The sequence below is a fragment of the Physella acuta genome, unplaced genomic scaffold (genome assembly GCF_028476545.2).
Source record: "Physella acuta isolate Inbredline_101_S28 unplaced genomic scaffold, ASM2847654v3 ptg001995l, whole genome shotgun sequence".
NCBI lineage: Eukaryota > Metazoa > Mollusca > Gastropoda > Physidae > Physella > Physella acuta.
In genome coordinates, this window is record NW_026733500.1 from 216,387 (window position 1) to 241,124 (window position 24,738).

At 34.1% G+C, this 24,738-nt stretch overlaps 2 protein-coding genes across 2 annotated transcripts; both read right to left on the bottom strand.

Moving 5' to 3' along the window:
• On the bottom strand, nt 1-11,610 carry LOC131931627 (dnaJ homolog subfamily A member 2). The gene is made up of 10 exons (XM_059288436.1): nt 11,498-11,610; nt 3,720-3,779; nt 3,493-3,598; nt 3,250-3,376; nt 2,495-2,575; nt 2,277-2,410; nt 1,997-2,139; nt 1,677-1,875; nt 1,369-1,496; nt 1-1,248 (listed from the first exon to the last, which is right to left on the bottom strand). Exons 1-10 carry the CDS (start codon nt 11,564-11,566, stop codon nt 1,054-1,056), a joined length of 1,242 nt encoding a protein of 413 aa, XP_059144419.1. The 5' UTR covers nt 11,567-11,610; the 3' UTR covers nt 1-1,053.
• Nucleotides 11,611-14,874: 3,264 nt separating this feature from the next.
• LOC131931636 (pyruvate dehydrogenase phosphatase regulatory subunit, mitochondrial) lies at nt 14,875-24,651 on the bottom strand. Its single transcript, XM_059288455.1, has 17 exons — nt 24,390-24,651; nt 24,075-24,205; nt 23,784-23,865; nt 23,553-23,634; nt 22,349-22,430; nt 21,989-22,110; nt 21,652-21,769; nt 21,196-21,348; nt 20,559-20,683; nt 19,578-19,770; nt 19,204-19,356; nt 18,873-19,015; nt 18,528-18,676; nt 17,777-18,074; nt 17,277-17,456; nt 16,898-17,079; nt 14,875-16,374 (listed from the first exon to the last, which is right to left on the bottom strand). Exons 1-17 carry the CDS (start codon nt 24,524-24,526, stop codon nt 16,137-16,139), a joined length of 2,568 nt encoding a protein of 855 aa, XP_059144438.1. The 5' UTR covers nt 24,527-24,651; the 3' UTR covers nt 14,875-16,136.
• Between the last annotated feature and the right edge of the window lie 87 nt (nt 24,652-24,738).

Here is a 24,738-nt window from a genome sequence, read left to right on the forward strand (position 1 = left end):
TTCCTTTAATTATAAACAGTTTATTTGCTACTACTCAAATACACACAGGAATGGAAATTAAGTCATGCTTTGCATTTCAGTGGAAGATATAAACACAAAGTTTGCAGCATGAGGACCAATGTTGAAATACTTCAGCATTGGTCTCCAGGGCACAGACAGAACCCATTAACACATCACAAACAGTTGATTTTGATGAAATCAATTTACATACCAGACAGAATTTCCCACTTTGTTCAAGGCAAAAATAACTGTTTACTTCAAGTAACATTAGTAAATGTAGGTCCCACTGTGTCTTTTTCTTCAGTAAAGAAAATTAACATCTCTACTAAACATACTTTATACTTGACAACATTTCTCTAAGATCTACTGACTTTCATTTTATATATATATATATATATATGATTAATCTGACCATAAATATTTTACACATGAGCATTACATCATGCATAAGGAGTGGAGGCAATGCAGTGGTGCCAAAATCTTAGCACAGGCTACATGGGATTTTTGTAAAAGATCTGGCCTATACAAAGAACTAAACACTAGATTAAAAAATGTTATGAAAAAAAAAATGTTTTCGCAGCTACATAAGGATGGACTCAGGGGTCCTACAATTAATAATTAGCCACTTTTCTTTTTAAAGAATGTGCAATTAAAAATATACTATTTATGTTTATACAAGTATTTAAAAATAGACAAGAAAATAAGCTTGATGTGCATTTATTAATGTTACTGAAAATATCTGTTTTTCACACAAGTCCATAGTTGTGCAGCAGAACACCTCAACAGGCACTTTCTACATGTTCCAATAACTAGACCTACTCAAAATATACACAGTATTAAAGAGATTTGTTATAAGTTACTGGATTTGCAATGCAGTAGCCCGATGGTGTCCAATATTCTACCATCACCTCCATTCCACTTGACTAAGAAAAACAATTTTCATTCTGACAAATTTTACTTCACTAGAAAAAACAAACATTGTAAATCACCAAAATTACTCATGATTGGGAAAAAAGTTTCAAAATGTATGTACATTTTTATTGATAGCTAACCCTACTGGTGTTGACACTGCATACGCGGGTGCCCACCATGTCCATCCTCCTCGTCATCATCATGGTATGCTTCTAATCTTGCACCATGGACACCAGAGCCCTTGCTGCCATCAAAGTCAACAAGATTAACCTCTTCTACATTCTCACCGGTGGGTATTTCAGTTCTAGGCCGAGGAGGAAGCACACTTTCCAAAGTCTAAAAATTAAACAATATTTGATGAAACACAATGAAAACAAATAAAAACCACATTCTCAACAAGACTATACAACCAAGCTGCTGAGACTTGACTGAGATTTACAAGCAAACTCTAGTTACCTTTAGTTGTTCCTCTGAGGCAAAATTGTTCTCTGGAAATTTGATGTTAAAGTTTATGTACAGGTTTCCCTTTTCAAAGGGATTTCTGTGCCTAGGCATGCCTTCACCTTCCACCATCTTTAATTTACCTGCATAATTAAAGGAGAAATTTTAAAAATAAAAATAGGTGAAGGAGAGTATTAAAAAATATTTACGAAACCATTGGTAAATAAGAAAACAAGTAAAAATAATTTTAATAAATGAACCATTATAATACAGAATTCTGTATTTTGCTTACTCCAGTTGTAGCTCTATGCCATTTAAATTACCTGGAACAATAACTTCCCCTGGTTTATTCTGAATGATAAGGTCACGACCATCTAAATGTTTGACAATAAACTGACAGCCACACAAGGCTTCGGTCAAAGATATATCATGTTCCATCACAAGGTCTGCATCTTTCCTAGTAAACACTTCATGTTCTTTTTGTTGTAATACAATTATCACATCTCCAGGTTCCATTCCAGGCTATAAAGATTTAAATAAGACAGAAATGAACAATGCAGTTTAAAAATAAAATGTATTAATTAAAAAGTTAAATGTAACCACATTTACCCATATGGAAATGACCAAAAAAGTTTAACTATACCTGCTGATCTCCTTCACCCCTAAAAGGGATTTTCTGTCCATCCCTCATTCCTTTGTCTACGTGAACTTCAAGTATTTTTGTCTCGTTACAAACTTTTTTGCCTTTACATTCCCCACACCTATCTTTTTCTTTGATAACTTCACCTAAACAAAATGCATGATGACATTAAAAAAGAGCTCTTAAAATACACCACCAATACAATAAGTTGCAACAATGGGGTTACCATAAGTATCTTGTAAGTAAACTACTCATACAGCCAACAACAAATAAAATAACTTACCCTCTCCATGGCAGTCTGAGCATATACTCTGCAACTGTTGCACCATTCCTGGTCCTAGCTGTCTCAGCTGCACTTGCACACCACGACCATTACATTTTTTACAACGCATGCTGGCTCCACTTTTACCACCCATACTAAAAAAAAAGCAAAATAAATCTTATTTTTAAAAAATTACACGGTTATATTTTTAAAATATTTAAATGGTAAAAAGTACTTACCCATTACACTTTTTACATATTACTGTTTTGCTAAGCTGTAATTTTGTTGTCTTTCCATTGTACAAATCTTCTAAAGATACTCTGAAATATATGTTTAAAATTAAAATATACAAAGAGCTGGTTCAATACATAGGATTTTAAAAAAAAAAAATGGAAATAAAATAATTTTTCTCTCTTTACTTATTTGCAATCTATTTACTTGTTTATCTCAAAACCTCTCCCCAGCCCTAAACTAAGTGAAGTAAACATGCAACAATTTTTCTTTGAAATTGTTTTATTATTAAAATATACCTATGAAATAAAGAAATGTATTATCTAAGAGAAAATGTATAAATTTATGTTTTTCTAAGAAGTGTTTATTGATTACAAAGAATTTAGTGATGCAACTATGAGATCAGAGTCCACCCACAGCATGACTCAGTACCATTTCAAATATTTACAAAAATTTTAATTTTCCAAAAAAATATCTACGGTAATTTAGAATATTTTAACAGTCTGACTCTTTAAAACAACTTGAAAGCTATGATAATGTTGAAGTGACCGTTTACACAAAAACAAGAGTAAAAATTTGTATGAAACTCAACTTAGTAAACTTTTGGCGCATTCTTGGACTATATTTAAAAAGCTTAAATAGCGTAGAAGCATTTTTGCATGAAAATAATGCGACTGAAACACACAATAGGTAAAAGGAAGGAATGGCTGTCACGTCTTGTCGCAAATGAGTTTAAGTTTGTGTAATGCTAACTAGCCCAAACCTCAAAGGGTGAAGTGTGTCTTCTCCTCTTCTTTTTCCTCTTCCTCCACCGCCCATGCCAGATCCTGGGAATCCAAAGAATCCACCGAAAAGATCTTCAAACATGCTAGCTCCCCCAAAGCCACCACCTGAGGACAAACAAAAGATGAACAAGAGAAGAAAAAAATTGTAGTTTAAAATAGTATCTTTGCCATACTAAAATTAAACTAGCTAAATTAAATGTTTTGACTATAGAAATAATTACCTGGACCTGCTCCACCTTCTTTGATACCATCAAGGCCATGTCTATCATATATTTCACGTTTTTCGGGATTTGACAGGACTTCATAAGCAAAGCTTATTTCCTTAAACTGTAAGAATTGAAAATAACTTTTTTATAATATTCACATAAGCAAATATGTAATTATAAGTATGTTTCCAAGTGTATAAGGTAAGGTAGTAGAAAATTATTTTGATTATCAAATCAGGTACCTTTTCCCCAGCCTCAGGATTTTTATCAGGGTGGAACTCCTTTGCAAGTTTTCTATAAGCCTGAAAAAAATAATAAATTATATACATATATATATTATATACACACACCTCTATACAGCATCTAAATAAAACTGATGGATCCTGCTGTATAATGTATTTGACTGAAGATTTTTAAGCACTGCTGCTTAAGGTTTTTTCAGATTAAATTTTTTGGAGTCTAAAATGCAGACAGATAGCTGAAACAAACATGCTATGTGTGGACACTGCTAAGTATCCAAGCAGATTGATAAAGTCAGCACCAATCCTATGATAATTTAAAAATGTATAAATTTAACCCTATGAATTCACTGGTAAGAAAATCAATTAAAAGAAAATATGATGGCTCCTGCCTAGTTGTCAATGCTCCAACTATTTAGGTTAAACCTCACTATTTAAGAAATATTAAAGCCTATAATAAGCAGACAAATTATTTAGTCTACAATTCAAGTATAAGAAATATGTTGTATAAGGTTGATTAAAAGCAGTAAGCTGATTTTTAAATAAAAATTGCAATTTCTATATTTGATCTTCAAAATTAGACATCATTTGGTGTTATATTAATACTTAGAGCATTGGCCTAGGTCACAGCTTAAGCATTACTATCTGAATTAATGATCTCACTTTAGTTTTTCCCTAGACCAAGTAATATGAAAAAGTATTTGGGGTCAATGTGAGTTAATAAAGAGAATGAAGGATATTAACAAAAAATTGTATGCAGGCCTAAGGACACATTTTTCCCCAAATTAAGCAATAACTACTTGGGGTCATTGTGAGGTCACATTAGTTTAGGCCCACTACTACTACAAACAGCATTAAGTAGCCAGAGAGATGTAACCACTCAGATAGAGGCATCCAACGGGTGATAGGGCATGGAAAGGGGTTGGCAACGCCATGTGACATTAAGCCACAACAACCCCATTTAGGGTAAAGTGATTTTTATTTATTTATTTAATAAATTAGAACATTTAAATATGACTGGCTACATTTTGATTAGGGCTGCTTTAAACTTGGTATTCAAAGTCGACAAACAATAGAAAACAATTTTTGAATGCTGTAAAAACCGGCCCATCAGAAATACACCTAGATCTAGATTCTAATTTTCAGTTTGATTTTCATTCAACGGCAGCTGGGTGAATTTTTATACCAGTGTCCAATAAAAGAATCTTCTTAAAAAAGGAGGAGTACATTGTTCAGTTACTGGTAGCTAACTAAAAATACACAATTGGCTTGCTAATGAAATGTGAATGCTAACCCTTATCCCAACCCTAATTTCTAACCATGATACTCTACTATACTAACAACGTAACACACCTAAATTTGGAGGAGTCTATTTTCGGACATGGGTAGATGATAGATCTATCTTGAAAATGAAAGTATCTTCATTATAATACATTATGCTTCAATCATCGTACCTTTTTTTTATAATTTAGCTAGTCTCATAACGCGAGTTGAATTACCTCCCCTGACCCGCTTTTTTATGGCCACTTTCTACAGGGATGTGACCAGACCAGGAAAAAAAATTAGGAAATTTTCTTCGGATAATATCTCAATATGTTTATCTACTTTTTATCGCAGTTAAGCAGCTTCATACTGTTACTGTACTAATTAATTGTTTAATGAAGTTAATATTTTAAATACAAGAAGTTTATGTTACTCTAAAAAAACATTGAAAGTCTTGTCTAATTGCAATTTAATGTTTACATTATAAACAACTTTTTAAAAATTACAATGTAACTAAAGTAGCAATTAAGTTTTATTTTACCATTAAGCTAATTTAAACTGTACTAATCTAGTGTAGATTCTAGATGTACTCCTGTTTTCAATTTTTAAATAGGGGACCTAATGCCTTATATTCTTCTAAAGATTGGATTGGTAAAAATATGTGTCTTCAACTGTAAAGATCCTAGATTAAGATTAGTTACAAGTTGAGTTTTAGGTTCATATGATGCAAAAATGCAATGGACCAGGTTAGCTAAAATTAGAAAGGGTCTGACGTGTGAACCAAAGTTAATCATTATGATAGCCAAGCCACATCGATATTAATGTATTTTGGAATAGCTGTAAATTGTTAGGGGTCATCCACGGTTTTTTTATGATATTTAGCTCCCCTCTCTCCTACAAAAGCCAGACTCCCCCCCCCCCCAACCCCATAATGACGTCACACCTCAGCCAACAAATGCTCCCCCCTCCTCGAAATTAATTTGAATTTTTTTTTAAAACATCGATTTTTTCTAAAATATTGACTGAGGTCAAACAACATAGGGTATTTTATTCAATTTCTATTACAATATTTTACAACAGTTTTCTAATAGCGGCTAAAATGCAGTTGTTTCTAACATTACTTTTTTTTTAAAATACAAGAATATGACGTTACACTATCTTACCAGTGTGACGTTATTAATGGAAGACCCCTTATTAAAAATTTAAAAACAGTCTGAACGTATTTTTTCTTCCACAAACAAGACACGGTCGTAGTCACGTTGAGTTTAGTATTTTGTTTTAATCTGTAGGCCTACGAAGCATACGAATTGCAGAAACAGCTATTTCCACCAGCAGTACCGAACACGTGCTTGGGGTCAAGGTGAGGTCACAAGAGCCACCGTTGCTACGAGGTGAGGCGGGTAGTCTAGTCCTCATAGTCACCTTTTGCAAGGATTTCAATATTCATTTGAGATTGCGAAATAAAATAAAATCAGAGAGAAACTCTAGATTTAGGCGGGTTAAAATACCGATAAGTAAATTAGGCTATATCGATAGCTAGATTAGCAGGCTTAAGAGATGTAAGTTTCATTTGAATAACTGCATTATTTTAGATTACCTTTTCCCGTGTAGTTGATAAATAGTTAACTGAAAATATCAGCGGAAAATTTGGACTAAAAAAGTGTGCTTTGAAAATTCCGCCGAAATTCCGAATCTTATTCTTAATCTACATTTAATCGTGATCTAGCACCGTCAGACCTAGCGCAATCGACCAATCGAAAAGAAATGCGCATATTCGAGTGTCCGTTTGACCTAAGTACAGTAATTGTCGATTTAAATACGAATACGTGGAATGAGCAAGTCGGCTCTTTCCGTAGAAGACATTTCCGTTTTTTTTCCGAATGTTTAAAACTTCGTAAAAAATCGACAAAAATTGGAACTCGGCGGAAAAATTCGGCGAAAATTAAATCGCAACTGAAACGGAAAAATCGGATTTCCGCTAAAATTCGGAAAAGTCACATCCCTGTTTCTAGTTCGTTTTTTTCGATCGCGTCTCGGCACTGTTGCTAAAAATAGCATTCGCGCAATACCATACGGATAAATCTGTTTGGCGTCTGCTACACGTGATAGATCGTTGAATGGCCGACAAGCTGATATAAAAATTATTGCGACCGGATGCGATTTTCGTGGAAATTGAGCTAGATTTAGCAAAAGACAGCTATATTTGTGTAAAATTTTATTATTTATACTTCTACTTACACAGATATTTTGATAACTGCAGTTCAGCCGTCCATTTTTCTTTTAAAATGTATCTTTAGAATTTCTGTACCTTTTGGCAATCGGTCAGGAGCATTTGCGCACTAAACCCACCCCCCTACGGCAGATCCGATTTTTTTCCCAGTGAACTCGTACTGACCTCCCACATAGCTAAGATAGTAGATCTACATTGATACTGATGGGAAAGCCTCTAAATCTGTATTCCTACTAGAGATCTAGAAATAAATCTAGATCGTGGAGTTTTTATGATGACTTTTAAATTGAATGTCTCCAATTTAAGATATTTTTTTTTCAAAACATAGCTACTTTTAGTACTATATTTAAGTATTTCAAACCCTTTTGGTAGTTTTTTCTTAAACTTAGACCTAGATCTAGTGATTAGATATATATATTTTGTACTTATAACTTGCAGGCCTATTAAAATAATAATAAAACAGTTTGCTTGATAACTTCATTAGGTCATTTCATAAACACAAATGTTATAAACATATAAAAATCACAAAACCATAGGTAATATCTGAATTCTGTAGCCTACCTTACATTTAGGCTAATACTGAATTAAAAAGAAATTACATTAAGGTTTGAAATTAATACAGCTTGTAATTAAGAAAGAAAGCTTCAATTCTAAATACTACAAGATATAATAACAAACAATGAAACAAATTCAAAGCTTTTTTCAACCCATTTAGTCGAAAAGATTTTTATTTTTTCCGATATTGACCAAAATAAGTTTTTAAAGCTTAGGCCTACTGTTTTTACAAACATAACTCAATTCTATTAGGCCCCTGTAAACATTAATTAAGATTCCTCTGTAGACAAAGCAATCTATTTGGCAGATGAAGTAGAGTTCATGTTTCTTGACCTCGGCATATGAAGTGATTGTCCGTGTGGTCAGCGATATTCACAGCCACCTTTACTTTTTACCTTTAATTTCCCCAATGTATATCAGGTACCCATCAGAAATGGGTGGACTCTAATTGAATTTTATTAAACAAACATTTTGATATAGGCCTAGATCTATAATCTATAACATTCCAAACAACATCTGTTCTGTAGAATTTACCTTTCTGCTTCCAAATGCGGTATTTTCCAATTGAAAATTCATCACAAAACATACAATAAATTATATAAATGGCATTTTATAAATTTATATAAACTATTTACTTTCACCTTGGTGTAACAAAATGTAGGTATAAGCAAACTGATTTCAATAGTAAGAAAGAATCATGTCTTTTCTTGCTTACTAGCTTTAAAACAAGTGAATTTGACTTTTTACCTGCGTTTTTGGTCGCGTTTCTATATATTTTATTTGCGACACTAAAAAAATTATATTTAATCAACCAATTATGCTAAATTAATAAAATTGGTACTGTTGGATTGCATTTTTAAAGCTCTACAATTATATGCTATTCTTTTTATAATTTGAAGAAAATTGAATTTTTATGAGACTAACTATATAATTAGATAGGTACTAGGATTACATCTCGTTTTAACCCGCGCGGCGAGTTTTTCGTCCCCGTTACCCAGACGCCGAGAATTTGCGGCGACGCGAGTGCTATAGTTTCGTAATTTTTATCGCTCGGTGTTATCGCCCGATCAATTTTCGTGCGATTATCGATTTTTCGTAAAAAAATGGACATTTTGCGTTTTTGTTGTTTTTTTAATTTTGTTCATGGATTATTCAAGATGGAGTATTTCAGTGAAAATAAGGTAAGTTTAATTTACTCCCTACTGTTTATTTTTATAAAAAGGGGAAAATTTATTGCATTATTTGAATTCTACACCACTTTTCTCTATTGTTTCAAAAAATCAAGTTGTTTGGACATAGCGCACAAAAGTTATATGCTGCGCAGTTTTGTTACCTCTATAGAAAATACGTTTGTTTACAATACGAAAGCGAAAGTGGCAAGGGAGGTAATAGAAAAAAATAGCGGCGAGCGATGTTTTGACGCAGGCGATAGTGGCGAACGATGTTTTGCCGCCGGCGATAGTGGCGAACCATGTTTTGCCGCCGGCGATAGTGGCGAACCATGTTTTGACGCCGGCGATAGTGGCGAACCATGTTTTGACGCCGGCGATAGTGGCGAACCATGTTTTGACGCCGGCGATAGTGGCGAACCATGTTTTGACGCCGGCGATAGTGGCGAACGATGTTTTGACGCCGGCGATAGTGGCGAACCATGTTTTGCCGCCGGCGATAGTGGCGAACCATGTTTTGACGCCGGCGATAGTGGCGAACCATGTTTTGACGCCGGCGATAGTGGCGAACGATGTTTTGCCGCCGGCGATAGTGGCGAACGATGTTTTGCCGCCGGAAATAGTGGCGAACGATGTTTTGCCGCCGGCGATAGTGGCGAGCGATGTTTTGCCGCCGGCGATAGTGGCGAACGATGTTTTGCCGCCGGAAATAGTGGCGAACGATGTTTTGCCGCCGGCGATAGTGGCAAACGCTGTTTTGATATTGAAGGTAGTGGAGTAGAGGGAGGGGGAGGTCTGGTGCGGTATTAGCAATAAACATTCAATATTTAGTGTCTTCCGAAAAACCATTTTATTTATTTTGATGTGAAAGCAAATAATGTACTGTTTACTTTTCCAGATAGAACCTACACTTAAAAAAACCAGCACATCTCTACGATATGATGAGCAGTTATATGGCCTAATGAGGGAACACTGTAAAGAGGAATTAAAAGTATTACAATAAATGTGCTCATCTTTTATTTAGATAAATTAAGTAATATTTTTTTAAATAACTTAAATAAATTTTGAAGCAGTACATTGAAAGTTTAGTGATATGAACTAGTTCTATATCTTTTTAAAACCAACCAGCCCAATGTTGAACTTCTTCTGAAATGTAAAATACTAATGAATAGACAGAACACATCTTTTTTAATTAAACTATATTTATAAGTAGACTTACAAGTTAATTACATTTATACAAATAAAAGACCTTACATTTCTAATAGATCTAATTTGCCATCATTTTTTTTACATATATTAGTTCAGTTTTTCAATGATGTCAGGTGCGTCGATGACTCAGCGTTTTACCTTTTTACCATATTTTACCTATTTGTCAACTATTTAGATAGAACCATCAAACACACTTATTTCAGAGCTTCACTCTGTTTAGTTTTTAGCTTTAGATTCAAATAGTTTAAACATAAGCTGATATTGTATGAACAAATTTAGTATTTAAAAATAGGGGGTGTACCCTGTTCCACCCCTTATTTTTTGTTAAACAGATAGATTTAAACACATATTTTGATTACTTCTGTTTAAGAATAGAGTTATCTTGAGCTAGACAAATTTTGAGACTTAAGTGCTTAATAACTCAAATTTGCCATTATGTTGCATGTCACATCAACAAGACTTCGGTTTTGCGAAATTGTATAATTTATCAGCTTTGTAGCAGTTAAAACAAAAATCTTTTCAGTTATGAATATTAATTTGATTGTAATAACTGACACATCCATAGCTCATCATTCTCAGCAAGTTTGAGCTTAATTTTCTGAATAGTTAAAATTTTAACTGAGATTGTATGAATGCACTGTATATGAAAAATTAGGGGGGGGTACCCTGTTCTACTTCTGTTTTTGTTTTACTCTGCCCATAAATTTCTAATTTTATTGTTTATTATGCTTCCATATATAATAAATAAAGATATTGCAAAGTTATAACAAATTTGACCATATGGTTTACAAGCTAGGACAATTTTAGTAAACGCTTAAAAAAACTCTATCACAGAAATTGAAAAAATCCTATGTTAAAAAAATCACATTTTTAAATACGAAAAAAAATCATAACTATTTAACCGTTTGAGCTACATCAAAAAGGAAAACTGTTCTGTTATTGTAATTTTCTGCTCCTTTTAACTGTAGTAGTTGTTTCCCTAAAAAAACAATTTTAAAAATTTATCCTAGTACCTAAATTAGATCTATGTGAGCAACGGGCAATAAGACAAAGATTATTGGGCCTATTTCTATAAATTTCTAATGTTCCCTAATGATCTAGATCACTAGATCTAGTCTGTATCTAATATAGCTGGCTAAATTACATAAGTATTAAAAAAAACGAACAATGACGAAGTACTTTTTTTAGACTGAGCTGAACAGAACAAAATACAAAATGTGGCCGTAGTCTAGAATAGCGACGGCCAAAAGTTTTAAGGATCTAAGCTTATTCTATACCTAGATAATAATTTAGAAAAACGAAATAACATTAAAATAACGTCTTTAAAGTTTTTTATATTTTAAAAAGTAGTGTACCTTTTTTAAATCAGTATCAGTAGCATTTCGGCTCACGCCAAGGAGATCATATAATTTGTTGTCAGCCATCTTGCACGAGGACGACAAATGACGTCAGTTTTGACAAGCGCCACCTTGATCCGATTTATAGGAAAATCCGCATTTCTTTAAAAAAGCGAAGGCCTACTTTTTTGTGACTGGAATCTAAAGTAAACTAAACAAAAATATCACATTAAAAAAAACTTATTCCTTTCTATTTAATATTGGCCTAATTCAGTAAATCGGCATTTAACTAGAAATATATTTATTTAAAAATTACCAATGGATCTTGGATCTAGATCTAATTTATTTTTTCCCTCCATTTAGCCACCCAGCCCCTTCTGAAAAATCTCAACAATCTCTGTTCGGCTTTGATTATTAATGATATAAACTACTTAAGTAATATGCTACATATTTTGACACAAATATAATGAATATATCGACGCACAATGAGACTCATTTATGGTGTCATCCAGTAATGATTAAAAGTCTTTTCAGTGATTTTTATCTCTCCTTTCCCCGCCGCCATAAAACGTCAGATCCCCCTTGAATGACGTCACACCCCAGCCCACAACCCACCACCCTCAAATTTGCATTTTTTATACATCGAGTTCTTTCTTTAAAGAATGACTGAGCTCGAGGTCAGCATAGAGTAGGTCTAGATTAATAAATATATAATACAATTAGCAAAAACAATTTTCTAAAACGCGTAAAAAACTGCTGAAAATTCAGTTTCTAGCCCTACTTTTTATTAAATGCAAAAGTGTGATATCAGACTATCTGAACCTCCCCCCTCCCCCGCCTAATCACACTTTCATCACAAAATTACGAACCTAGGCTCCCTCTTTGTGACGTCACTGATGGACGACCGGACGACCCTTATCATACAGAGGCGTAGCGATGGGGGGCAGGGGGGGACATATGTCCCCGGGCGCCGACCTTAGGGGGCGCCAAAATGGGTTGGAAAAAGTAATCGAAAGTTTCAGGGGGGGTGCAAATCAAAAGTTTGAGGGGGGGGTGCAAATCGAAAGTATCAGGGGGGGGGGTGCAAATCAAAGGTATCAGGGGGGGGGGGGAGTGCAAATCGAAAGTATCAGGGGGGGGTGCAAATCAAAAGTTTGAGGGGGGGGGGTGCAAATCGAAAGTATGAGGGGGGGGGTGCAAATCGGAAGTTTGTCCCCGGGCGCCGGGAAGGGTCGCTAAGCCTCTGTTATCATAGCATTGTCTTTATGTCTGAAATTCTCCAAAGTTTCTTGGCGATCGAATAAAAGGTGTACTAATAGAATAGCCTACAGTGTTTCTTCCAGGCATCTCTTCGGAGGGGGGGGGGGGGGGGGGGGCTTATCCCCCCTCCCCCTAAGAGAGTCTATCGCCCCCCCCCCCCCCTCGAACGAAATTGAGTTTATATAGAAAATATATACTTTTAATAGTGTCCGCCTCCCCCCCACCCCCGAAGAAAAAAAGTCTGGAAGAAACACTGCCTACATTAATAACATACACACCCACATACTTTCATAAATTAAAATGTTAAATATTTAACCAATCAGCAGATAAATATGCATCCACTGACATTTTTTCTCTCCTAAATTACAATAAAGAATTTATTTAGTATTAACCCGGAAGACAATTTCTGTAACGATTGAATATCTAGCATATAATAGAAAAACGTTTGAAACGTTTGGACCTCTGAAATCTAAATAGGCGGAGCGACGACGTGATCTGTCATGCAGGCCACACGACACGCCATAGCAAATCAAATCGATAAATCAGGTTTTTCGAAATGATCACCCATTTAGCTAGTATGTTACGATGTCAGCCCCCCCCCCCCCCACCAACTTTAGGGCCTACTACATTTAGGCAAATAGTGTCACCCTTTACTTAATGACGTATAAAATTCAAATAATTAAAATAATTTTAAAGCAGGTTTTTTTTTCTCATTAAGCTATATTCCGTTTTAATGTCACACTGCTATATAAGAAATGTCCACAAGTGGCATGACCCCCCCCCCTCTCCCCCCCAAAAGAATTGGGTTATTCCATATTAAAGCTACATGGAGCTTATGAAGTATATTAGGGACTTAATTTTGCACAAATTCTATATATTATAAGCCTAACATGTCGCAAATTATAATCGTCTCAATGCGTTCGGCCCCCAACTTACCGACATCACACTTCAGCCTCCCTTTACCACATCGAAATGATTTTTTTTTTTTGTGTTTTACAATTTCTTTCTAAATAATTCACTGAATTTAGCCAAGGATATCGATCTATTTCTATCACGATATAACCTACATAAAATATCACATAACCTATTTGTAGTCTTAAAAAGGTCTAATGTGTTGGAAAATTGAAGAATGGAGGCAGTTTTTCTCTGAAGCTAAGATTGCATAAGACGAGATGCCTGAAAATAGACGGTGGTTCAAAGAAATGCAAATTGCAAATGTTATGTAGCTGTATGACATATGGACAGTGGCACTTTATTACAGGCGACCTATCTGGATCAATATTAGATTGAGCGGTTAATTTTCATAACAATTTCCGGAGTAATTTTAATAGAAAAAAAAAACAAATTGCTCGATTTTAAAATTCCGTTAAAAAGAACACATTAAAAAAAATAAAAGTGTGACGGCACACTTTTTTTTACGGTCCCCATCCCAATCCCCTTCCGCTAGAAGTGTGTCTTCGTTCATTAATGACCGCACGACAAGAACAAAGTGTACATTGTTTTCATATTAGCCTAAGAATCTAATATTGATCCGAACGCCACCCAAAATAAAATAAATATAAATATTTTCCATACGAAGGGAAACTATTCAATTAATATGGTAAGCAAAAACATATCAGCTTGGTTATATCCCCTTACTGATTTAAAATAAGGACGATGGTTGGCAAATTTAAGGAAGTTTACAATTTAAAATGACCCCTTTAAACAAAGTAGCGAGCTAACCGTTTAACAATATCTATATTATTTAGTAAATTGCCGTACAAAGGAAAATCTTCAATATTTTCCTCAAAATCAATCTAGCTAGATTATAATCGTAGAAAAGGGAAACTGGTGAAAACCAAGTGGATCATTATTGGGGCAAGGATTGTGAATGGCATGGGTTATGTGATGACTGGGGTTATATATCTACAAAAAGCGTGATGTTGTCAAGATCATGGAATATTTATTTTGACATTTAGCTGAACTATTTACACACGTTTAGTGAATAATCAAAAAGTTCTAGAATAACACTGCCCAAAAAATGTTTTTTTTTTACTAAAAATTAAAAAGAATTGGAAAAAAAGTAAATAAAAGAAAAAGTATTTTTAGAATAATTTAATATTTTTTGGTTAGCAAAACCAAAAAAAAATCTAGGACCAAAAAATGCTAAGGAACAATATAAACGCAATGGTAGAAATAAAACACTTGAACAAAATTGTTGTCATACAACAAGAAAGACACACAATAATACAATATCATCAAAAACAAGGGTTGTAGTATGACAGCAAAGTTGGCTCTGTTCATCTAAGTGTTCAGGATGTCATTAGGGAGGTGTGTCAAAGAAAGTTTGACTGTGATTTCCTATCACTATCTTAAAAATGTAGGCCTTCATGTTTATTTCATTTTAAAAAGTTTGACTGCAGTGAACCTAAAGATGACCACTTTAAAACTGTAGCCAAAGAACATAGTAACAAAGCAGGCAAACAAAGCTATCTACAAATAAATTAACTATACAGCCAAGTTTTATAGTAATTGCCAAGAGTATTTTACATAATGTCTTTATACAGCTACATACATTTTCATACAGTGAATTACTACTACAAATTCAATCTTTTAAAGCATTTTTCAAGAAAAGTAAAAATTCTGAAAACATTAGTTCAAAAGCAAATACTTGTTTTAAAGTAAAAAAAAACCAGAAAAATTCAGAAGAGTTGTATTTTCTAAATGACTGCAAAGCATTGGCTACTTTTCTCCTCAGGGCAAAACAAAACAAACAAACAAACAAACAACAAAGAAAACAAACAAGAATAGGAAAACTGGCTTGATATTCTTTGACTGCCATGATGCAGTCATAAATTTATGATTATGGTTAAACCTATTTAGGTCAAATATGTACAGTGGAAGCTTTACAATGTAATTTTAGACATGCTATTTTAGACAACATAAAGATAGATAAGGATATATTTTTCATGCACAAAAGCACAAATTTAACATTTTAGATTTTTACAGGTTTACACTTTGGTAAGATGAATACATTTTATTTGTGCTTATCACCAAAATAAAATAATAAATAAAAAAACAAACAGAAAAAAATTCACTAAATGTTTAAACCAAAGTACATAATGATTGACTTAGCACCGGAGTATCATTAAAATGTTAAGGCTGGAATGGCTAATCAACTAAACTGTGTAAAATACTAGTTTGGTACATGAACTTATCACATGATTATATAAATGATATTATCCGTAACTGCCAACCAAAACTCACTTGGACAATACCATTAAAAATCTTCTAAGCCTGGTCAATATAGAAATTCAGTGCATCAAAAAGTGGCAACCAAACTAATTCAGCTAGTCTAACAAAAATCACAATACTCTGCCTGGGACAAACACAGTGAGAATAGTTTGATTTAAGTCACCTAACTAAACTTTGACGACCTGTCAGGGGCGGGGACAAAAAGTGGGTCTTGGGCTTGGACAGTGATCTTGGGGGTGTAGATCCCAGGCTTAGCAGGAAATCTGACGCCAGCAATGTCAATTTCGTACTTGGCATTTTTGTTCATAACCCACTCATTGATGTTTTTTTGTGTAGCTGGCTCCCCATTTTCATCATGCTCTCCGATAAATCCAAGACAGACCATCTTTTCCAGTGTGAAACTAGGGATACAGAGTACAATAAATATTCTATAGATATGAATAAGCATTATGTCATATTTTGAAAATAAAAGGAATTTTGTGTATCTAATTGTAATCTTAATATCAAATGCCATTTTAAAAAAAATTCAGAAGCACATAAAAGCCAGTCACAACCCAACTAAGGGTTTGATTATTCCATTGTGGCTTATGGGGAGCAAAGGGCAGCAGCCAGACCTATTTTGAGCAGCTCTTTATTTGCACCCACATAAGCCTTCATATTCCTGTCTTTACAACCCAACTTGTTAACAGTAAAATCTTGCACCTTGTATGACAAATAAAAATTCTTAAACACTGACCCTCTCATTAATGCACGCCCAGTAAAAAAAATTCTTGTCAAGATTCAGGATTTATAAGTGAGTGTAAATCCATTGTTAGCAATCAGCTCAAATTACGGTATACATTACTGAATCAATTACTAATAGCCTCTCCCCATTTACTTCATACGTAATATACTATACATAAATAGTAGCTTCATGCAACTTACCCATAACTGCATGTTGTTGTCATGCCAACATACTTCCCATTTCTATAAATAGGTTCACCTCCCCAGGGCCAATAATCATTGTGTACATCATAATCTTCCAAGAAAAACTGAGTAAACCTTCTTTTCACACCCATCTGGCGTTGTTTCAACAAAGCCGCTTTACCAATGAAGTCATCATTTTCCTACAGATTACAATTCCACATGTACATTCAGTATAGATGATTCACTTGACCGATGTTTTTATTGACGTAAGGAAATCTCCAAATAATCAAATCAAAATTAAAAGTTTATGAAATTTAAAACAATACAAAACAGTGATAAGAATTAGGTCAGCTCAACATGTGTCAAAAGTTTTTTTGAAAAGCAGCGATGTACTTACATCAAGTTTTGTTCGAAATCCTCGACCACATTCGAGAGGAGAAGTCTTGTCATCTAAGTCAAGACCCCAAAAGGCAAAGAAGTTTTCAATACGTAAATGTCTTAGAGCATAGTATCCAGCATTGCGAACTCCATAATCTTTTCCAGCTGTCATAAGGGTGTCATACACGTGGAGTGCATACTGCAAAAAAAATAATTCAACTGAACATTCCATAATTTTAGAATCATAGAATTCAGATTATAATAAGACAGTGGGATGTATATATTGGGGCTCAATTAAAAAATCTAAAGAAAATAGAACACTGGTGTATAAATGAATTTAAATTTAAAAACATTAATGTCTGATGTCTTTCAAAAAAAAAAAAAAATGAAATAAATTTTATTGTTTTTCATCTAAAATACTTTGTCTAAAACAAACAACACATATTAATGTGTAATGGGATGTAACAAATAAAGAAGCAGATTGAAATGAAAAAAAGAAGTATAAAATTGATAACTAACTTCAGCAGGTATGTACAAAATAAAACCATCCTCTCCAGTGTGAGTTAACCGCATGGCCCTGATGCTACTTGCATGGCCCACATCTATCATGTTAGTCGTCATTGGTCGGAAGTCTGTCTTGTTGGTGGGAAAATCTGAGACATCAGCAAGCAGCTGCTGGGCATGTGGGCCAATGATATTGATCCCTGAGAACATGGAGGTCACGTCTGTCACCTGCACCGAGCCATCTGGTGGGAGGTGTTTGTTGAGCCAGGCTATGGCTCGTGTTTGCTGGGTGGCTGGGCAGATGATAAAGTAGCTGAGGACAGGGGATAACTCATTACTATTCAAGCAGCTTTTTCTAAATTCTAAATTAGTTGTATTTTCAGGTAGAAAAATAAAGCATGAAAGTAGGTTAAGGCTACTTTTCATAAATTATTTAAATGACCCAAACTAAATGTAACTCAATTATTTAAAATAAATTATTATTCAAGGATTCAAGTTTGGAAACATGTGTGAACATTAAATAGGTCATTTTAATTCAGCAAAGATTTGCTACGTCCATATCAAAGTTTATGTATATTGATATTACAATGAGGTGTCTGTAACTATTTTTAAAATAGGCTACTGATTAGCAGGTTATGTTAACACTTTTTTTATCATTATTTTTTTCATCAGGAAACTTTCTGTTTTTATTTCTGAAATCTTTTCACACTTCCATTATTATCATTTCGTGCATCCGCAACATATAGTTTGGAAAATGCACACTTACTGGTTGGGCTCTAGGCGGGCAACTGTACAATCATTCTCAAAGCCTCCATGGACATTATGCATCCCAGTATGAACAATGGTCCCTATTTCATTGTCTATTTTATTTGAACACAGATAATTAAGATAAGTTGTTGCTTCATCTCCTTGCGACTAAAAGAAATATGGGGAGGGGGGGGGGGGGGGGATTAAAATAGAAAAATTAAAAACTACTTTCATTTCTGAATGCAACAAAATTTTGATACTAATTATTTCTAATAAATAATAAAGTGATATGAACAACACTGAAATAACACATAAAATAATTGAGAAATGTGTTTTTTTAGAAAATACACAATGAGTTACCTACCCTGACTTCAAACTTTGCAAATGAGGACATGTCCATCAGACATACCCGCTCCTTACAGGCCCAATATTCTTCTTGGACGTTCTCAAACCAACAAGGCTTGGACCAGGACCATTGTGAGCCAACTTCTTGACCCAATGTAAATGCTAGAATACAACATTTTATATGCACACTGTAGAATAATCAGAAGCAAAGGATGACTATTAGACTTTTTTTTACCAAGTTGTTAAGTTCCTTTACACCGGAGGTAAGACATTTTAAAAAATATATTAATCGAGCAAAACAGGTTTAAGCATTTATTGTTTGTCAAGGAACATAGATCTATTAAAAATACCTTCAGGGTTGTTGAAATACATGGCCCGCTCATAAGCCATAGTTTCACCAAATACAGCACCAGCTACCTCTAGCCGAGTATGGAGGGGGGAGCAGCGCAACTTTCTCCCAGTTTTATATTCTTCTCTAGGATATTTGAGGAGGTATTGGTTGGCTAGTGGGAAACATAAGCCAAACATTCAATCTGAAATCTCTGACATAAATCTAAAACTGAGCGACACAGTTACATGATATTATTACACAAATCTATGAAATCCAAATACACAGGTTAATTCAATCTAAGTAGATTTTTTAGTTTTATAACAGAGAATGTTTAAATGCGTAGCTAAAATAATAAAAAAAGAATGTCATTTATATATTGCAAACAATGTGTACCGAAAGCTTCTGGCATTCGATCCCTTAGGAACTTTTTATTGTTATGCAAACGTACAAATCTTCTGACATCGTATGCCCACAGATTGAGACTTGTGTCATCATCCACAATCCACTCAGCAATATGTTTGCCAGCTCCTCCAGCCCCGGCAATCCCAGTTGAGTTCATGCCTGCTGCCATGTAGTAGTTTTTCAACTGAAATGTTTCGGAAAAGCTAGTCAATACTGACAAAAATAAAACAATGATTTGCAGACATAAGTCACTGATGTACTAAGTCGAAAATAGAGGCCATCAAGTTTTGCCTAAAGTAGTATCAAAACACACAAAATTGTCTGTACAAAAAGACTTCTGGGGATAAATTTGATATTTGAGGTTCAAATAGGGAATAAAAGTGCTTGCTGAATTGAAACAAAAAATTGTTTTAACAATTAAATTTAAACATTATTAATTTTGTTTGATGTAGTAATATTTAATAAATCATAACTTTGCAAATTTAAAATTCTGAAGCTGTTCTCAATGTTTTTTTTTATGTTGGAGAATTGGTGATCCATGGGGGCAGAAGTTGACTTCACTTGTTTCTGTGCACTCAACATGTGAAGGGATAGTGTGGTCAGCACCATGACTTTCACTAAACTTAAATTATGTACCCTTTAGAGTTGGGTGGATTCAAGGATATCCTACAGACTCAAGCCTGGGTGCTGAGAGAGTGTATGAGTGTGCATGTGTGTCCAGGAAGGTTATGTCTAGGGAGTTTTTGTATAGTAGCCCAAAAATGTAAGAGTTAAAATAAAAACTAAGTGAATTATTATAGTAAACTATTTTTAGGATGACTTGTGTAAAGAAAAAATTGACCAAATCATTAAATGATAACCTACTCAAGAGCAAAAAGGTACAACATAGCAACACATTTTCAGGTTGAGCACCCAAATACCCTAACAACACAAGACTAGTTTAAAGCCAAATTTAGAAAACCTGTACAGAACCTTGGGTGATTTCCCCAGCAGCCACTTAGAATCAGGTGTGAAACTTTCTGGCCCATTCACCAACTGCTGAACCTCAGCACTGGCCAACATTGGCATCCTGTGTATAATGTTATCTAGTGAAATCTCTGGAAATAAATTGCAAACACAAGTCAAATACGGCTTAATAATGTAGTTTTATTTGAAGTAATACTATCAATGGTTAATTTGTTGGCTCTTTTACTTAGAGTACAAGCAAGCATGAAAAACTTGAATATCCAGAAGAAACAAGTAACAACTAGTAACTTTTGTTTTCAACTGCTGTGCAATATTTAATTCATTTTTCATTTATGAAAAAAAATAGCTGACCAGAAAGCCATAGGTATCAATCACTAAATTTTAATCAGGGAAAATAATATAGTGCTTCTTGATCCTCTCATATGTAGTGCACAGATAAAGAAATGAACTCTGATTCATCTACCTTAAACTATTAAAAGGGTAATGTGTCTTTATTATTTTTTTCTAGAGTATTCAAAACTGCAGCTTATGCCATGACTCTTTCTGATAAGAAACTTTTCATTCATATAAAACTAAACATTGAACTGACCCACAGCAATTTGTACATGTAACAGGTTTTTTTTTGTTGAAAAGAAATTCTTACGAAAATGATCCCAATCCTCATGCAGTAGCTGAAACTCAAATTTCTCAGGGATGCCTTTATGAAAGCAAGGCTTGGCACTGATTTCAAAACCTCCTGCTAAAATCCCTTGGTTCCACTCACGGAAGTAAACAAGTCCATCATAGTCTCTAACAACTGAGGACAGTTGGTATACATTTAGTTTTATCAACACTTATAAAACTATATATATATATATATATATATATATATATATATATATATATATATATATATATATATATATATATATTTAAGAAAGAAAGGTGAGGTGTTTTAATAAAGTGTTTGCCATCACAAAAATCATTTATGTAATTTATTGTAACAGCTCCTTTAGAAACCATTTCCTTAAAAAAATTGTAAATTTTTTTTTTACAACTTATTACATAACAAAAACATTAGTAAATGACTTAGTGGTCTTGTTTTTGTAAATCCACTCACCTGGCATAAGTTGTGTTATCCCCTCTTGGGGTTTTGTTATCATGTAGTAATGTTCACAAGAGTGTAAAGGCGCTTTCACAGTTTTGGGAACAGTTCTCTTACCTACAGCTCTGGCCCACTATTAAAAAACAACAAACTATTTGTTTAAAGTACTGAGTATTCTAAAAAATAAATACCAAATAAAACTGAATTTAAGGAATGCCAGTTATTTGAGTAGCTAAGGGAAGGTGTAACTTCTTTCTACCTAAAATATATATGAATAGCAGTGAAAAGATCAAGTCTACTCTGGTTCTCAAGAGGCGTAATTATGTTTCTGATGCTTTTTAACAAGAGTTACCTGCCCAGCACAGTTGACAAAATATTCGCACTGTATTGTCCCTTCACTGGTGACCACTTCTTTCACCTCACCTTTATTTGTTACAACTTTTGTCACACTTACTCCCTCATAGACCGACACACCTGCAAAATGGATTTGTAACTCAATATTAACCTAGCCCTCGTCAAAATAAAAATGAAACAAAAAAGCTCTGATGCAGATCTAAAGGCTTTGGATAAGGTGCAACTGTTGAGAATGGTATTATTTTTCAATGGAAACTAAATCCTGGAGCAGTTTAAACAAGCAGAAGAAAATTTATTCAACATTAGGAGCAGACAGGTATGCACTAAAATGTATCTGGGTGTAGTCAGGTTAACACACCTTTTTTTTTGGCTATTTCAGCAAGGGTGAGTGATAACTTATGACCATTCACAACACCATCTTGTGGTACCCACATTGCACCCTAAAAGTAAATAGAAAAACTTATACAACAATTAATTCTCCAATTTTTCAAATTGCTGGCCACAAAATAAATTAACCATAATAAGTAATTAAGTAGGCCTATATATTTATAAAAATAAAACAACCCAATACTTTTTGTATTTCAGTTACTGAGCTGAGAGGCTTAAAAAAGTAAAAATACCCTTTTGGACCTGACAGGCAGAAGGGTAGGTGATGTAGAGTTCACCTGATTCTGTAACTTTTGCAAATGAAGGGATTGGGTGGTTTATTGTATACCCAGCTGCCTTCACTCTCCCCAATTCAAATACCTATCAGAGATGGGTGGACTCAGGGATGTCTATGGACTCAGCCTCAGATCAGAACCCAAGATTTTCAAATTAGTAGACTTATGCTCGGGAACAAGACATTATCCCCCTGTCAATTAACTCCCCATCCCCCCCCCTGATAGCTTAAGGTATAATGTACAGTTAGGGTTAGCACGAGGGCTAGGGTAAGCGCTAGAGTTAGACGTAAACTATTGTCCAGGGTTAGGGTTGGGTTTAGTTCTAGGCTGTGTCATATGCTTAAGTTTAGGATAAAGGTAAGAGATAGGTCTAGTATGAGTTGGGTTTGGTTTAGGGTTAGCTTTAATCATAGGGTTGGAGTTTGGAGTTAGGGGGTAAATGTCCTAGACCCCTTATGCTCTACTGCCTAAACACCCATGACAAATAGGCCTTGTGACTATAAATAGGTTCCAAAGTTCCATGTAGATAAAAAATTTTACTAACAGCAGACAGTAATTACAGATTAAGATCAAGCAATTAAGTGACCACAATAGGTATTTATAGAATCAACAACAACTATATATAAAGTAAAAAGTAAATTTCCCTTTCAAACCTTATGGTCTACGGGGCAAGTGAAGTAGAGTTCACTTGTTTCTGTGACCTCGGCATATTAAGGGATTGTGTGGTCAGCACTATGCCCAGCCGAGAGTTTTACGGGTTAGCAGTCCAGCTCTCTACCTCTAGTCCACTCTGTCCCATAACTATATACATATATATATATATACAATTACAAATATAAAACTAAAACAATAATAACACGAAGTAAATTGAACATTAAGAATAAAAAAAATAATACTAACCACAAGATCATCAGTAAATAACATAGAGCAACGCTCTTTTGCTTCTGATGGGGATATGAGATGTGTTTCCAATCCTATGGTTCTATAAAATTAGGATAATACAACAACCTAAAAAGTTTGCAGGGATCTTACTTTATGAGAAAATAAAATGAAAAATAATTATCAGAATCCATTTCTGAAATTGAAGGGTAGCCAAAATTGGTCAAATAGATAGTTTAAAAAAACACATACTTTGCAACTGCATGTTTTCGTTTGAACTCCACCAATCTCTCTTTTGTTCTTGCTACATTTATACTTCCACATTCCCTCCAACCTTGTTAAAAATTTTAAAAAGATTTTAATTATTTCTAAAGATTTTTGTTTAATAATAGTATTTATACTTTATAACCTAAATATTTAACAATTGACTCATCTTAATTTACAAAAGGACTTCATATTAACTGCAAGAAGTATTTTAGCACCATTTATGTATTTCAAACCCTTTATAATACTATAATAATAGTTCTTATTTTTCAAACTTACCTATATCATATCCTTCATTTTGTAACCGCTCATACAGTTTTTTACTGTAGTCAAGAATTTTCATTTCAACTGGATTTGTTCGCACCCTCCCAACTAGACCACCAGTGTGCCACGTTGTACCGCATGTCAAACTTCAAAGAGAAAAAAATTATGTTAAATAAATTCATGAAGAACTGAAGAGAATGACACAAGATAGAATCTGGAGAGCTGAAAAAGTGATGGGAAATTATAATTATAAACACATCTCTAATGTAGACTAAGAATTGTCAAGAACAAAAAGCATCAAATTAATTGAAACAATTCAAAGAAACTCACGTTCCTTGCTCCAAAATCATAACATCAGTCCATCCTCTCTCTGCTAAGTGATAAGCAACTGATGATCCAACAATACCACCACCACAGATCACAACCTTGCATTTTGTTGGAAGTTGTTTTTTTTCATCACTGGACATCAGCAATGTTGATGTAGATAGCTGGCGGCTCCACCAGTCAGATGTGTTACACTTCCCAGTCTTTGACAGTCTAGAAGTGAAGTCTCCATAGACCACTCTCAAGAGTGAAGTATTCACACGCAACATATTTAATAATATTTAATTTATTTCTTAAAGACAATTTTTAAGCTGTCATCTCACAAGCTGACTGAAATGTTTTCCATAACTGTTTA

What these genes read in the sequence shown, in the direction of transcription:
- LOC131931627 (XM_059288436.1), bottom strand. Translation starts at nt 11,566, where the DNA reads ATGGCTGACAACAAATTATATGATCTCCTTGGCGTGAGCCGAAATGCT. An exon ending in ATCCTGAGGCTGGGGAAAAG is followed by an intron (nt 3,599 to 3,719) that starts GTACCTGATTTG and finishes CAATTCTTACAG; the next exon opens with TTTAAGGAAATAAGCTTTGC. An exon ending in CCTCAGAGGAACAACTAAAG is followed by an intron (nt 1,249 to 1,368) that starts GTAACTAGAGTT and finishes TTTAATTTTTAG; the next exon opens with ACTTTGGAAAGTGTGCTTCC.
- LOC131931636 (XM_059288455.1), bottom strand. Translation starts at nt 24,526, where the DNA reads ATGTCCAGTGATGAAAAAAAACAACTTCCAACAAAATGCAAGGTTGTG. An exon ending in GATAACACAACTTATGCCAG is followed by an intron (nt 21,349 to 21,651) that starts GTGAGTGGATTT and finishes AACTGTCCTCAG; the next exon opens with TTGTTAGAGACTATGATGGA. An exon ending in ACAACAACATGCAGTTATGG is followed by an intron (nt 16,375 to 16,897) that starts GTAAGTTGCATG and finishes CTGTATCCCTAG; the next exon opens with TTTCACACTGGAAAAGATGG.